We start from the raw sequence: 15621 nt of genomic DNA, 5'->3' as shown, positions 1-15621 counted from the left end.
AATCCTCTACTGTCCAATTTTGGTGAGCCTGTGTAAATTCTAGCCTCCGTTTCCTGTTCCTAGCCGACGGGGGTGACACCCACTGTGGTTTTCTGCTGCTGTAGCCCATCTGCGTCAAGGTTCGACATGTTTTGCGTTCAGAGATGGTATGCTGCATACAAGTGGTTATTTGAGTTACTGATGCCTTTCTATCATCTCAAACCAGTCTGCCCATTCTCCTCTGACCTCAACAAGGCATTTTTGTCTACACAACTGCCGCTCACTGGATAGTTTCTGTTTCTGCCCATTCTCTGTAAACCCTAGAGATGGCTGTGCGTAAAAATCCCAGTAGATCAGCAGTTTTTGAAATACTCAGACCAGCCCATCTGACACCAAAAACCATGCCACGTTCAAAAGTAACTTAAATCCCCCTTTATCCTCCTTCCCCCCCATTCTGATGCTCGGTTTGAACTTTGTCTTCACCACATCTAGATGCCTAAATGCATTGAGTTGCTGCCATGTGATTGGCTTTTTTACCAAGTAATTGAACAGGTGTACCTAATAAAGAGGCCGGTGAGTGTATAAAATAAAGGTGATAAATACCAAGCCACAGATTCAAAGGACCTGTGAAGGTGAAATCTTAAAAAATTTGACTTGTTGGGGGTAATTAAGAGTGAGTTTGGGAAACATGGTTTAAATAAATCCAATGCAATCTGAACCCCAAGAATAGACCACTGCTTCCCTCCCATCTTTCACAGGGACTAATACTAAGACCCCAACTCCCCCCAGGTAACTTTTCTATATGTGGAGTAGGGCATCACTATCCCCTACCCCTAAACATTTTCTCCCCCTCTTCCATAGTATTCCATTCCTTCCCACTCCCAGGTCCTGCAACAATCCTAAAGGCAGATTCTTGCAACCCTCCTCAATGGACTCAGAGCTGTGGGAGCCCATTGGCTCCTGCTGTCAATTAAATCTAGAGAGCAGTGGGCGAGCATGAGCTGGGCTGTGTGTGTCAATAGACACAGTGGGGTTTATTTACTAAAGCTGGAGAGTCCAAAATCAGACTCCCTTCTGCATAGAAACCAATCCGCTTCCAGGTTTCATTGCCAAAGCTTCATTGAACAAGCTGAGGCTAGAAGCTGATTGGTTTCTATGCAGAAGGGAGTCTGATTTTGGACTCTCCAGCTTTAGTAAATAAACCCCAGTGTGGCTCATGGTCAAGCTTACACAAGTGTACTCCTAGCAAGCAGCTTTCAATGGTGGCACACACAGAATAGGAGGAGCCCAGAGAGCCAGTGGTGGACACCATGAGAGTATACTTGGGGCTGCTCAGTAGGTAAGTACTGTATAATAAATATTTTTGTTATATAAAAAAAAAAACAAAAACATTTACAATCACTTTAAGGTACCGCATCCCCCCTCCATTTGTATGCTAGGTTTGTATGGAAAACTATCCTCCTCCATGATGCACCCTGATGCTTTCAGCCCCAGTGTAACGTTTACCTTCTGTTCCTAGGTTACATATAAGATAATATGTACAATTTATGAAAACAATAAAAAACTGTATTGACTGCTAAAAAGGTATCATTTATATATGTATGTATTCATGAATGTAGAGCTGCATTATTTTTTTTATTGTTATATCATCCAGAAGTCCAGCTTTAAAGCTCAATTAAAAACCTAAAGGTTTAAATCAGCTAAATATAACACAGGTGAATCACAACAGGTGTGAATATATATATATATATATATATATTTTTAATAAAGCTTGCCAAATTCCAGCATGCAATAGAGAGGGGGTATTGCTCTGTATAGAAGCCATAATCTCTATGCAGAGGTCCAATACGCACCTTGTTGAGTTCAACCTATATCTCTGCAAGTCAGCAAAGTTTGTGCTTCCTGCTAATTTCAGAGATATAAGTTTAGTTCAACAGGGGGTGTATCAGACCTTTGCAAAGAGGCCACTGCTTCCACACAGGCAGCATGGGTTCTCTCTGCAGCATGCGGAGAGGGGACAGGATCTTCTCTCCACTATATGGCTGCTTTCTAAAGAAAATTAATGAAGACTTTGCATAGATTTGGTTTAATGCACCTAAAATATATTGATGGATTTAAACTGAAAGTTGAATTGGCTTTTAGGTTCATTTAATTGGTGTTTATGCAACCAACATTTTAAAATGTACCCTCTCAATGAATTCCACCGTTACAGTGAACATCTCTATTTTATAATAAAATGTCCAATAAACCATCGGCAGTTCTATTCTGGCACAAGCCCTTTTTTTCCAACTTTCTTTAAAAACAGCCCTTCTAATAGAGTTTCCATTAGACTACCCACAGAGAAAAGCGTATGTAGAAGCTCACAGATCACCCACCCTTATAAAACGGTTTTATTTTAAAAGGTTGCGGACACATTTTGGGCAGGTAACAAATCATAAGTGCTCTGCTTAGGAAGCATTTGCAGACTGAAGATACAAATAGCCAGGTCATCAAAAAAATCAGGTAAGATGCACACCTGTCAGTGTAACGTCATCTACCAGTGTGATATGTCTTGTCTTTTGTGTTGTCTTGTTGTCTGGTTGTCTGTGTGTACCAGTGTGATTGGTTGGGTTGTTGTTGATGCGCCTGTGAGGGAGGGGAGAATTACGGCAAAATATTCCTCGTCAGGAGTGGACAGGAAACACTCTGATTTGAGAGAGGGTGCCGGGCACTCGCAGTCGTGGTGATGGTGACTGTCGAGGGGAAACTCGTAGTCGCAGTAATGGTGACTCGAGGGAAAAAATAACCACAGCCAGGGATTGGCTTGTGGGGGAAAAAGGAAAAAAAAAAAAAAAAAAAAAAACATTTTACTCCCGACAGGCGTGTCTGAAATACTATGTCATGATCACACTGTGTATGTGGATTAATGTTTGGTGTACACCACGAAAGAGTGGGGATTCGTGAAAGTACTACAAGTAGTGGTACGGTGTCAATCGTAGATCCTGATATATTGGTTTACAGGGTTAATGTACATTATTCTCAGTGTAGCTGAAAAATAGGGAAGTTACTGGAGGAGAAGAAGGGGGGGGGCAAAGTGCTGCGCGGGTTCCACTGTCTCACGGCACAGCACTTTCAGAACAGAGTGACGGCTTTGGGGACCACCTTGGGGTCCCCGGGAGGGAAGTAAAACGAAATGGGACAGAAACTTATAAAGCCAGAGAACAGTTCGTTTGCTTGTGAACTGGTGGAGGAGAGAGAGGGACCAGAGTATGTAAAAAAGTTAAAACAGTTAAACAAGCTGGGTGGAACATGTAAGAACGGTGGGAGGTTGCAGGCGGAGGACTGGAGAAAGCTGTGTAAAGAGAAGAAAGGGCTTCTACTGAAATATAACATGTTAAAGACAGCAGAAACTTGGTTTAATGTGGCCCGCACCCTACATCAGGAGGGGTGGGTGGAGCAAAAACTGGATCAGGACAGGGGAGTTGTATATGTATATTACAGGAAAGGAGATGCGCCCAGCAAGGCGCCGCCCCCCTATGATGATGGCCCGTCCTGGAGGTGCGAGGCATGTGGAAATACAGGAAGGCCCTACCCCGAGAGTCCAGATTTTTGCATACCGTGTAGTCAGAACCTCCGGATATGTAAGGGGTGTTCAGTTAAGAATCCGGGGTGGGAGGAGATTTGCAAGGGATGTGACCGGAAGCTGACTATGCAACATCCGATGCTTCCAACTCAGTCACCTCCATTTCCGCCTCCGCCCCTTCCGCTTCCGCCCTCTTCAAAGATGGCGGCGCCCAGTGAGGCCACCGGAAGCCATGTTGACTCTGGGCTTAGTACACCGATACACCATACACACCTCATACCAGCTACCACCTTGTGCCCAGTGCTTACTGTCTCTGGCTCCCAACCACCTTCGGCCCTCCACACACCCCTAATGCCTGTAGTACCACCACCACCAAAACAAACAGAGGCTTCAGACCAAGTTGAACTGAAGACACCCACAGAATGGCAGGGCTGGAATTTTACAGATGTGGTAACCCCTACCTCTCTGCCAGACAGAAGAGGATGGGCTCAAGAAAAGACAGTGGCTGCGGCAGTCCGCCAGGGTACCCGAGAGGATGATGCTGTTTCCATTCGTTCCCAACAGAATGATCCGTTCTCAGAAGGCCATGGTCCAGAAAGCAAACCACTCGTTCAACTTCCCCCAACCACACAACCCCAACGTCAAAAATTATCTATGTATGAGTCTGGAATGGAAGCAGACTCAGCACCTCATCCCTTTTCTTCCACTTACCACAATCCTGTCTATCGCCCCCAAGGATCTGAAGGAGACCATCCCCGCCCGGTGCCCAACCTACCTGATGCTCCTATCATGTATGTGGCCTTCACTCCATCCCAAGCCTCCGCACTAGTCACAACTCTCCCGGACCCGGAGAAACACCCGATGCCTTTTTACCGGCGCATAGCCCAGATCCACAAGACCTATTCCACAGCCTGGAGGGATTTGGTCAGTCTGTGTGAGATCAAGGCTGGGGATGCATATTGGCCTATAATGGAAAAGGATCTCACCAGAGTAAAGCCAAATGAGGACACCACTTATGCCTCGGGAATTTCTTTCTGTGACCAGTTGCAGCAGTGGGCCAGAGAGAGACTGGCGGACCAGGCAACCACATTGCAGGACATTACCCAAGACAAGACTGAGTCGGTGGAAAAGTTCCATACCAGACTAACACAGGTGTTTACAGACCTGGGATTCAGTGTCCATAACAAGGTACATACTCAAATGCTGGCCTCTGCATTTGTATCAGGACTAAAGGAGTCTGTTCGCAAGGGTTTGATCACTGCCCGTCCAGAGTACCGTACCCTCCACCTGGATATACTGCTATTGGTGGCAAAAGGTCTAGAGACCGCCCAGGTGGCCCGGAAGCCGGCACCACTCATGTTGTCGGCTGGAGAGCAGGTCTCCAGAAGAAACCCACTTATCTGCTTCAACTGTGGAAAACCAGGACATTTCAGAAGGGAATGCAGAGCTCCCAGACGTTCACGACGACCCAATGACTACAACTCAGGGTGGGAAGAGTCTGCAATGCCACCACCTCCACCGCTTCCAGGACCCCCACGCACAGGTCCTACCCAAGAACATCTAAACCTTCTCCAATAGGACAGGGGCAAACCTGTGTCCACTCCCCTTATGACAGTTTCTTCTCATGGATATTGTGCTAGTGGGCCCCTAGCAAAGGTCACTGTCCCCATCGAGGGACATCCTACACAATTCTTAGTGGACACAGGTGCAGCCAGAAGCGTTTTGCGGAGAGAAGATTTACCCAATGAAACATACCTCTCAAACATTGATGTTTCCTGCGTTGGAGTAGACGGCTGCCCACAACGCAGTTGGCTTACAAAACCTCTACATATCGGCACCTTACCCAATCTTCTGTCTCGTTTTGTGGTGTCAAATACTTGCCCGTTGAATCTGCTGGGAGCTGATGTCTTGTCCAGGTTGCAAGCAACTATATCCTACCAACCAGATGGCACCATTCAGCTCTCCACCCCCTTGGGAGAGGAAGACACCTCGGCTCTATGTTCATTACCACTGATGATGTCTCTACAGGAAGTTTCAGGCCACCCCTTGCCAGACCATGTAGAACAGGCCTTACAGGAGCTGCCACTCACTCTTTGGTCCACCGGCCCTGAGGATATTGGCCATCTGAAAGTTGCTCCAGTGTTAGTCCAGCTTAAGCCTGGAGCACCATTGCCACGGAAGCCTCAATACCCTCTGAAGCAAGCCCAGATGGACGCCATCTCCAAACAAGTCAATATACTTCTGGAAAATGGGGCATTAATTCCCTGTGTGTCCCCATGCAATACACCCCTTTTCCCAGTGAAGAAAAAAACTCCAAAAGGTGAGCCCACCAAATATCGCATGGTTCAAGATCTGAGAGCAGTCAATGAGGCAACTATTTTGGAAACCCCCATTGTACCAAACCCCCACACCCTGCTTGCAGGGGTACCTCCCACAGCCCAAGTGTTCACAGTTATTGACTTGGCCAATGCCTTCTTCAGTGTTCCGCTGGACCCCTCTTGCATGTATCTCTTCGCCTTTACCCATGCTGGCCGACAGTATACCTGGAGAGTTATGCCCCAAGGGGCCCAAAATTCGCCAAGCCAATTTACAAAGGCCATGACATCTATCCTCAGCACCTGGCAACAGTCACACCCGGAAGTCATAGTGCTCCAATATGTGGATGACTTGCTCCTATGTGCCACCAACCATTCTGAAGGAAAAATCGCCTCTCTGAGCCTCCTCCACCACTTGGCTGAACAGGGCTGCAAGGTTTCTAAGGACAAGTTACAGTGGTGCCAAACTTCTGTCATTTTCTTGGGACATTGCATTTCCCAAGCCACTCGTCACCTCACACCGGATAGAGTACGGGCTATCCAGAATGTCCCAATACCTCAGGGACCAAAAACCCTGCATGCTTTTCTAGGGTTGGTTTCCTATTGTCGTTCCTGGATCCCAGAAGCTTCCGTCTTGATGCAGTCCCTTTATGATGCCCTGAAATCTGAACCCTTTTCCCTGACAGAAGAAGCTGTACTTGATTTCCATCGCCTGAAAAAAGCCATCTCCACTGCACCTGCATTAGGTCTACCAGATTATGATGAGCCCTTCAAGCTTTTTGTGGCTGAGAGACAGGGTCATGCAACAGGAGTTCTGGCACAACGCCATGGGGGTCGCCTCCGGCCTCTGGGTTATTACTCCTGCAGGCTAGACCCGGTTGCACGAGGTGGTCCCTCCTGTCTGAGGGCTGTTTTTGCTTCTCATCTTCTTCTGGATAAAACGGCAGATTTGGTCTTAGGACATCCACTCACACTTCTGGCCCCCCATGACATTACCGCAATACTGAACCAAACCCAACCAAAACATCTATCTGCCGCCAGGCATCTGCGACTGCAAGGCTCCCTTCTTTTACCTGATCATGTCACCCTGGTCAGATGCACCCAGATAAACCCTGCAACTCTTCTCCCTCTTCCAGGGGGGGGGGTAGACGAAGCAGAAGAAGACACCAAAGACGTGGCACCAGAGGATGTGGTACATGACTGTTTGGAACTTATGCAGGCAGAAACTACACACCTACCAACAGTCCATGATACGCCCCTATCAAATCCTGACTTAATACTTTTTGTGGATGGATCCCGCTTTGCAGATAATGCTGGCACCTACCACACTGGATATGCTGTGACTACCGACACAATGGTACTGCAAGCTAGACCTCTTCCACCTTTTATGTCTGCACAAGAGGCTGAACTAAGGGCCCTCACCAAAGCCTGTGAATTAACAAAAGGAAAGACAGCTAACATTTACACGGACTCCAGATATGCACTGGGGGTTGCACTTGATTTTGGCCTAATCTGGAAAATGAGGGGCTTTCTCACGGCAGCTGGGACTCCTGTAAAGCATGGAAAGGCGATCAACCACCTTATGGAAGCACTTTTACTACCAGCCCAAGTGGCCATACTGAAGGTGAAGGCCCACGGTAAATTGACCACTATGGAAGCAAAAGGAAATCATCTGGCAGACATGGCTGCTAAGCAAGCTGCGGTCAGGGTGCAGGAAGAGGATGAAGAGATGTGCAGTGAGGTGATGCCTGTGCTAATTCATCAGCCCAAGGACAACCAACTCCAGGAAGCCCAGGATAATGCTTCAGAAGAAGAAAGGAAGGAATGGATGCAGAAAGGAGCAGTTGAGGACAAAGGATTGTGGGTGGTGGGGAAGAAGGTTTTGCTTCCCAGATCCTTATATCCGGCAACAGTGCAGTGGGCACATGGAGCGTCACACCTGTCCAAGATGCTAATGAACTCTTTGATCAGTAAATACTATGTGGCACCCGGAATTACGGCTTACACAGACAGATTCTGTAAGTCTTGTGTTGTATGTGCCAAGTGCAATCCTGGAAGACCTGAGAAACCTCCAAGCAAGCATCTGGCCAGGGCACTATATCCATTTCAGAGGATCCAGATAGATCATATCCAGATGCCAAAAAGTGGACGATTTGAATATGCCCTAGTGGTGGTGGATATGTTCTCAGGATGGCCAGAGGCATTCGCAGTAACCAACCAGACGGCAAGAACCACTGCCAAGAAGCTGCTCACGGAGATAGTCTGCAGATACGGAGTGCCCGAGGTGGTTGAAAGCGATCAGGGACCGGCTTTTACTGCCAATGTCACGAAAGAGATCTGGGGGGCTCTGGGGGTCACACTTGCGTTTCACACACCCTATCATCCCCAGAGTAGTGGGAAGGTAGAGCGCCTAAATGGGGTCCTGAAGTCAAGAATGTTAAAAATGGCCCAAGAGGTAGGCATGGGATGGCCGGACAGCTTGCCTATTGCTCTTTTCAGCGTTAGATACACACCAAGGGGAAGTCATGGGTTGTCTCCCTATGAGATTTTGTTTGGGTCCGCCCCTAGACTGGGTACCTACTATCCTCAACAATTACAGTTGCAGTCTGACTCATTGACAAAGTATGTGATATCTTTGGCACGTGTGTTGACTAATATCCATGCGCAAGTTTTCTCCTCCATTCCAGATCCTGAGGCGGACACTGGAACGCACACTTTGCAACCTGGAGACTGGGTCTTGGTCAAGAAGTTTCTGCGGAAACATACATTGGAACCCAGATATGACGGTCCCTTCCAGGTGCTTCTGGTGACGGCCACCTCAGTGAAGCTAGAAGGAAAGAGTACCTGGATCCACGCCTCTCACTGCAAGAAAGTTGCACCCCCAGAAGACAACTAGAACATGAGACTATACACATATATCCTTTTGTATGTGCTTTCGGGAATGGGTAGGGGACAAAGAGTGGCAATCACAAGGGAAGGTGGGACACCCGAACAGAGTGGCCTGATAACATTTTGGTACAATTCTTCCAACACCCGTGTGGCCACTTTTGCCTTTGACTTTTGCTTCATAGCGCCTTGTCCGAAACAACCTTGGCAGTGTACTACGTATCAGGATCACTCCAGTAGTATATATATATGTGTGACGGATGACTATTGGGGAGACAAATGCAGATACTGGGGCTCAGTAGGATGGAATACGGGGCCTGACTGGGGGTATAAACCGCTAAGTGCCTTAAACCGCAAAGATAAAAATGGGAAGAGCCTAATTGATAGATTGACTATATTTAAAAAAGGCACATGTTCATATGAAAACCCAACAGGGAGAACTATGCCACTCACCCTCACCATAGAGAACCCCAGCCCAGGAGATGAGGGGCTTTACTGGTTGGGATACTGGGGACATGGGGGAGTGATGGGACAATTCTGGATAAGGGATATGTATAGATCAAACCGATGGAAATCTTCCAGAGATACTGCTCCCACCTATAACCCACTTATGCCAAAGATCAAAACGTTGGCAGAGATGGTGGCCATAGCAAACCCTACATACGAAGATACTATAGCAGTAGAAACCGGCCTCTCAGACACTAATTTGTGGTTAGAATGGATGAGATACAATGCAAACTCGCATAATAAGTCCAACTGCTATGTGTGTGGGCATGCCAGACCACATCTGGGGACGGTGCCACTAACCCTACCAGATTCCATAGAGGAGTGTGTCTTAAGCCTGTATACTAACATCTCTACGAACCAGTCTTTATGTGAGGACTGGAAGAAGCGTTACCCCTTAATCCAAGGAGACGAAAAGGCCCCAAATGGTTTAACCATATATCCCGGTAATTATACCTGCTATGCCAACTATGAGGGAGGAGGAAGGTTTCTGGGGAACTTCACAAAGGGATTCTGTGCTGCTTATAGTACAGCCCGGTCAGATCTCACCCAGAACCAGGTCATGTCATTGGGGGATATATTCTGGATCTGTGGTGATCAGAAGATTAGGACCCGACTGATGGGGAAATGGAGAGGGGAATGTACCCTTGCCAATGCCATAATGCCATTGCACATCCTCTCAGATCCATTACTTAAGGGGCCGCCTAACCCCCTCCATGCAACCAAGCACAAACGAAGTGCCCCACAAGGGAGTTTTGACCCCCATGTCTATATAGATGCGATAGGAGTCCCAAGGGGGGTACCCGATGAATTCAAAGCCAGAGACCAGGTGGCCGCGGGATTTGAATCCCTATTCCTCTTCATCACTGAGAACAAGAATGTAGATTGGATAAACTACATCTACTATAATCAACAACGGTTTGTAAACTACACACGAGATGCCCTCAAGGGGATAGCAGAGCAGTTGGAGGCTACTTCTAACATGGTCTTTCAAAATCGTATGACACTCGATATGTTATTAGCTGAAAAAGGGGGGGGTCTGTAAAATGATACCAAAGACCATGACCTGCTGTACGTATATCCCAGATAACACAGGCCCAAATGGGAAGGTGACACTGGCCATCAAGAGGTTGGAGGACCTGTCAAATGAGCTTAAGGAAAACTCAGGTATTACACATCCCTGGGATCAGTGGTTTGGATGGCTGAGTGGCTGGCAGAAAGCCCTCGCCCAAGCGGGGGTGGTTATCCTGGGTATTATCATTCTAATGGCAATAGTCGCCTGCTGTGTGATCCCTTGCATTAAGAGGCTAATAGGAAACGCTGTGAACGAGATCTCCCCTACATTCCTGAACTATAACAATGTTGAACTCCCCCGTGAAGAAAGAGAATCCTATACTCCCTTACAGACTATAGCCCCTGATCATCATATTTCAGACTTATAAAAACAAAAGGGAATGCTACAAATTTCCCCCCCTAACAGACAACTATAAATAGGGAAAGATAGTGCCTGACTGTGGCCTTCTCAGGACGTATCGAGACTCTAGGGATGGATTAGCCACTCAGGGGCTCTATATGCGTCTTAAAAGAGTTCCAGAGGGAGGGCCACCAGGCAGTTAGGACATCAGAAGATATAGGGACAGTCAGGAATAAAATAGCCATTTTAAGGGGGGATTGTAGTGGATTGTGATTGACAGTCCACGTTTTATTAGATGATCAGTAAAATGACAATTTTATAGTCTTGCTACTGTCTGTATCTTGCTCTTTAAATTCCTTACTCTCTTAAGTGAACAATCAGATATAGGTTGACGGAACAATGATGATAATTAAGATGGCGCCTTCATCCGGAGTCTCACCCTTGGTGACTCATCAGGAGAAAAGTATCTTTTAATGTAAACAACCCCCATAAAAGGGAATGAGTCTCTTTGGGGACAATGATTGGAAGATATCAACACGGATGGACGAACACGCAGAAACCCAGTGGACTTTTCACCCAATCAATGTATATGCTTTGCCTGCATCATAAGCCCTATAAATGATACTGTTAGTTCCTCAATAAAACAGAATTTTTAGGAAGTTGGCAAACTGCGAAGTGTCAGTGTCTTACTTCCACGTGCACGTATTCTCATATTAATTTGGCTCACTGGTAGATCACGGTAAATGGTCTGTAAGTGACCGAGTCCAAGACAAAGACTCTAAAAGATTCTCCATCGCTTACAAGCAGTTTAACAATATATCACTCAAAGGATCAGGCCAAATGAAACTGATATAATGAAGTAGAGTAAAAGGCCAAAAGAGAAAATGTGCAAATATTTCAGGTTTTGGAACATGGCAACCACTCAGTAAAAATGCAATGAAGGGCCTGCGTCTTAACAGACTTCAAGTGGTTTATAAGAGTCTGAGAAATGGAAAACCTGCCTATAGCAGCTCAGAAGAAGGTTGGATGCAGATCAGATGCATCTGTCAATTAATTTTGATTGATCTCCAAGGCTGAGTTTACACCAAAGCATCACATTTTTTGGCATTTTTTCACGCTCATTTTTATGTACATATTTAAAGCGCTTTTCAGCTTGGAGTTTTAAGAAGTTAAGCCCCACACCTTCACAGCCACCATGCCAGGGTTTGCGGGGAAGAGGCCCTTGTCCTCATGAACATACCCATGTTGAAGACTTGCTGCCTGGTACAGTTCGGGGGGGGGTCTGGGGGGGGGGGGGGGGGGGACTCTTGTGCCCTTCTCCTCCTTTACTGGCCTGCATGCTTGGATAAGGATCTGGTATGGATTTTGAGGGGGAACCCACACAATTTTTTAGTGATAGGTTCTCTTAAAATACATACCAGATTGAAGGGCCTGGTGTAGATTATGGGGGGACCTCAAGCAAAAACTTTTTAAAAAAATGCATCGGGTCATCCTACAAATAGATACCAGACCTGAAAGGGCCTGGTAGGGATTGGGGTGGGCTCTTTTGTTTACATTTTGCTGTCAGCGAGGAATCCCACTGACATCAGGGAGGACTCATTATTATTAATATTATTAAGGAGCCGGCCCCCACTGACTTCCAAAAAACAGATGACTTAGCCCAGCTTGCTGACAGCAGGGATGAGTCACTGGTTGTTAGGACCATGGTGGGTGCCGGCTCCTAACAACCAGCACACGTTTCAAAAACGTGCAAAATAATACGAAGTACAAATCATGTGTGTCAATGCATTGCTATGGAGAAAAAAAAAAAAAAACAACTTTAAAAACTGCACCAATCTGCCTGAATCAAGCCAAAAATGTAGCTCTAAAACTTTTGAGCTTCAGGCGTTTCACTTCAGACAACTTAGACTGGAGACGTGAGCCATCTTTATAGAGAATGGATTTTTTCCCCCACCTGAGCATTTTGGAGCTTCAGGCTACAAAACACTCATGTGTGAATGAAGCCTTAAAGTGTTACTAAACCCACAACAGTAAAATCAGTCTGTATATGCAGTAAAGCATGCTTGTTATACTCACTGTGGAACATAAGGGGTTAATCCTCTGGATTGTGTAAAAAGGCCATTTGATCCACTCTTCTCTGCCCCTCCTCATTCAAATTTCCACGTCTTATCTCCTGATAAGACAGATTGAACCCATAGCCACATGCACATGCTCAGCTTGGTGTGTATTGCTAGAGAGGTATTTTTTGTCTTGGGAGAGTACAAGAGATCAGCACAGGGCCAATCAGCACTGTCCAGACAGAGGTCAGGGGTTCTGCATCCTCCTAGAGCAGAAAGAAAACTCCTCCCACAAGCTTTAACCAGTGCTCTGCTTAAGTCACAAGACTGATCTAACTGCTGATGAGAAAAGGTATTTAGCATTTTATATTTACTAAAATAAATGCACTTCCATGTTTGGTGTACTGTGGGAGACCAGAATGAATGCAGGGTCCTGGGTTTAGGAACACTTTAACCATCTCAAACTGCTGCCACTGACACCAGCCCAAAGCCCATCATCATAGGCCCTAAAAAAAAAAAACAGTTCACTAAACGTTTGCATTGTCCAAATATTGGAAGACATGCACACAAATAGTTTTAAAAGGTCTGTCCATCCAAAACTGATATTTCAATATTCAGTAAACACTGCAGAGCTAAAACCTAAAGTTTATTATATTTTACCTACTGTGGTCATTACAACGAAGTCCTATTCATTTTATATAAAATAGAAAACTAAGCAGGATGAGTTGGAACAAACAATGGTGGGCAGAAACACCCCATCTCATAGGTGGAGTTGGAACTGCTGGAAGGGAACTCTCCCTGCCATAATTTCTAAGAAATGTAAGCCCCCAGGGGCTGGCTCGGACCTTGCTGCCCCAGTGCATACCCAAAACACCACTTTTTTATTTTAGGCCCAGTTCTTAACCGAGATTTACTGCACATTGTCCAGCTGGTGTTGCATGAAGAGAGCTTAAAAAGCGATTGGTTTGTATGCAGAGCTGCACTAGATTTTTCACACTCCAGTTTTAGTAAATAACCCCCTTATGCCTCTTGTGACTTTTTCAATAGGTTTTCCAGCTGCTGTGAAGAACCTGGGATTCTCTATGACTTCTTGGTTTGATCTCTGCAGGCTGCACAGTTCAGAGGTCAAAGGATTTCCATACCTCCCTCTTTGTATTTCATTATGCACCTACATTTTGGGGTAGAGCACATCACTGCACATGAGACGGCTCCTCCCAATCCTCCGTCTTCTCCCTTCTTGTTGGATTGACAGCTGCATTTATTAAAACAAGGTAATAATAAAAGTGCATGGGAGAGGGAATATTATGGTGGGGATAGATCCTCCCTGTTTCTTGACTTTCAAGTGCACTTTATAATGCAGCTGGTGGCTCCAAATCTTGGCTGTCATAGACATCTCAGTTCTCCACTGATGATCGAAAAACAATCAGCTTGGTTCCTGCTCAAATGTGATCTCCATTTCAGCTATCAGAATTATAGCGAGATGCTAGACACAAACTTTCGGACGGTCACAGTCTTCACATAGGGTACTTGGGTTATTCAGCTCCACATCCAGCTAGAGAGGACCCTTACAAATCCAGGGTCACCCAGACTGGGAAATCCAAGTGTATTTGAACCAATGAGGGGGTCAAACCAATGCCAATAGTCCAATGTTTTTAATATTTTAGATGGTCAAAGCACAAAGGACCAATAGATAACTCCTGTACTGGAGGGCTGATGGACTCTAGAATGCTTCTGGGTGTACAAAACAATTGCAAGTGTTAAGCAAGCAAACAGACATGTTGAGGTTCAGGTGTCAGTGTTAATATGCAGTGCTCTATGTTTAAAACTGAACTCTAGGTATCAATGTTATTGCATGGTAACACTGGTCCAGCTTGGACCAACTCAGTGTCCATAGCTCATACCCAAGTGATCCCTGTGGAAGCTACAAATCACTGCAGTAGTTGCCTCTAGGAAAGTGATAGCAGCAGTCTTACACTAGGTTGGCATTCCCAGTTTTCTTTATATGTCATGGCTGAATACCCTGCTTTACTGGATATGATGTTTGGTGACCTTATGCAGAGAGCTGGAGGTGACATGTCTCCAAACAGACAATTTTATTGATACACAAGCTCAAATGACTCTTTATGAACAAACAGCCAACTTGCTCTAGTAAGAGTTCTACATATTCAAGGTGGTGACACACTTTGAGATTTGGAAAATCCAGTTACCAAGATTTTTTTTCCACTATATTGCTCACAAGTCTGGAAGATTTCCTTTCCTTCACTGGTCACAAGTTTGGACTAGATTTCACTTTATTTGGGACTAGCACTTTCACATTCTGTTCTATACTTTGTATTTATGGTATTCACTTGTACATTTTACAGCGTGACAATGTACTTCAAATTTTTGATAGCAGCAGTGTAACAGGTACTGTGCCGAGTGCAAAATCAGACTCACTTCTGCATAGAAACCAATCAGCTTCTAACCTCAGCTTGTTTAACAGCTTCCCGACCGTCCTATAGCAGATTTACTGCTGCAGGGCGGCACAGGTGCACAAAATCACGTACATATACACGTGATTTTGCATTTCCGGGTTTGCATTCGCGGCCGCAGCTGTCAATAACAGTGTCCCAGCTGATGATTGCCAAGCATCTCCGTCGGGAAGGAGAGCTGTTTGTAAACAAAACAGTTCTCCTGTCAGCTCATGCACACTTCTTTGGATGGCTGTGCACATGCAAAACAGTGTGTTTACAGTGAAGCACACGGACACACACACATAGTAAAATAGCACACAGTTAACCCTTTGATCGCCCTCATATTAACCCCTTCCTGTCCAGTACAGTGTCATTAGTACAGTGTCAGTGCTTTTTTTTTTTTTGTAGCACTGACCACTGTATTGGTGTCACTGGGGACACAAAGTCAGTT

General features: G+C 45.8%; 2 protein-coding genes across 2 annotated transcripts in view; one reads left to right on the top strand and one right to left on the bottom strand.

Moving 5' to 3' along the window:
* Window positions 1-15621, bottom strand: part of RSPO2 (R-spondin 2) — a 180551-nt gene that overhangs the window by 22047 nt on the left and 142883 nt on the right. The gene's annotated exons all lie outside the window — the stretch shown is intronic.
* On the top strand, window positions 8756-11328 carry LOC149470404 (uncharacterized). Its single transcript, XM_089664456.1, has one exon. The coding sequence runs from the start codon at window positions 8756-8758 to the stop codon at window positions 10289-10291; it is 1536 nt and encodes a 511-aa protein (XP_089520582.1). The 3' UTR covers window positions 10292-11328.

Source organism: Staurois parvus, unplaced genomic scaffold, assembly GCF_062004578.1.
Source record: "Staurois parvus isolate SC_StPar_1 unplaced genomic scaffold, SC_StPar_1.0 ptg000047l, whole genome shotgun sequence".
Taxonomy (NCBI): domain Eukaryota; kingdom Metazoa; phylum Chordata; class Amphibia; order Anura; family Ranidae; genus Staurois; species Staurois parvus.
This window is presented reverse-complemented; position numbering and strand designations above follow the sequence as displayed.

What these genes read in the sequence shown, in the direction of transcription:
- LOC149470404 (XM_089664456.1), top strand. Translation starts at nt 8,756, where the DNA reads ATGAGACTATACACATATATCCTTTTGTATGTGCTTTCGGGAATGGGT.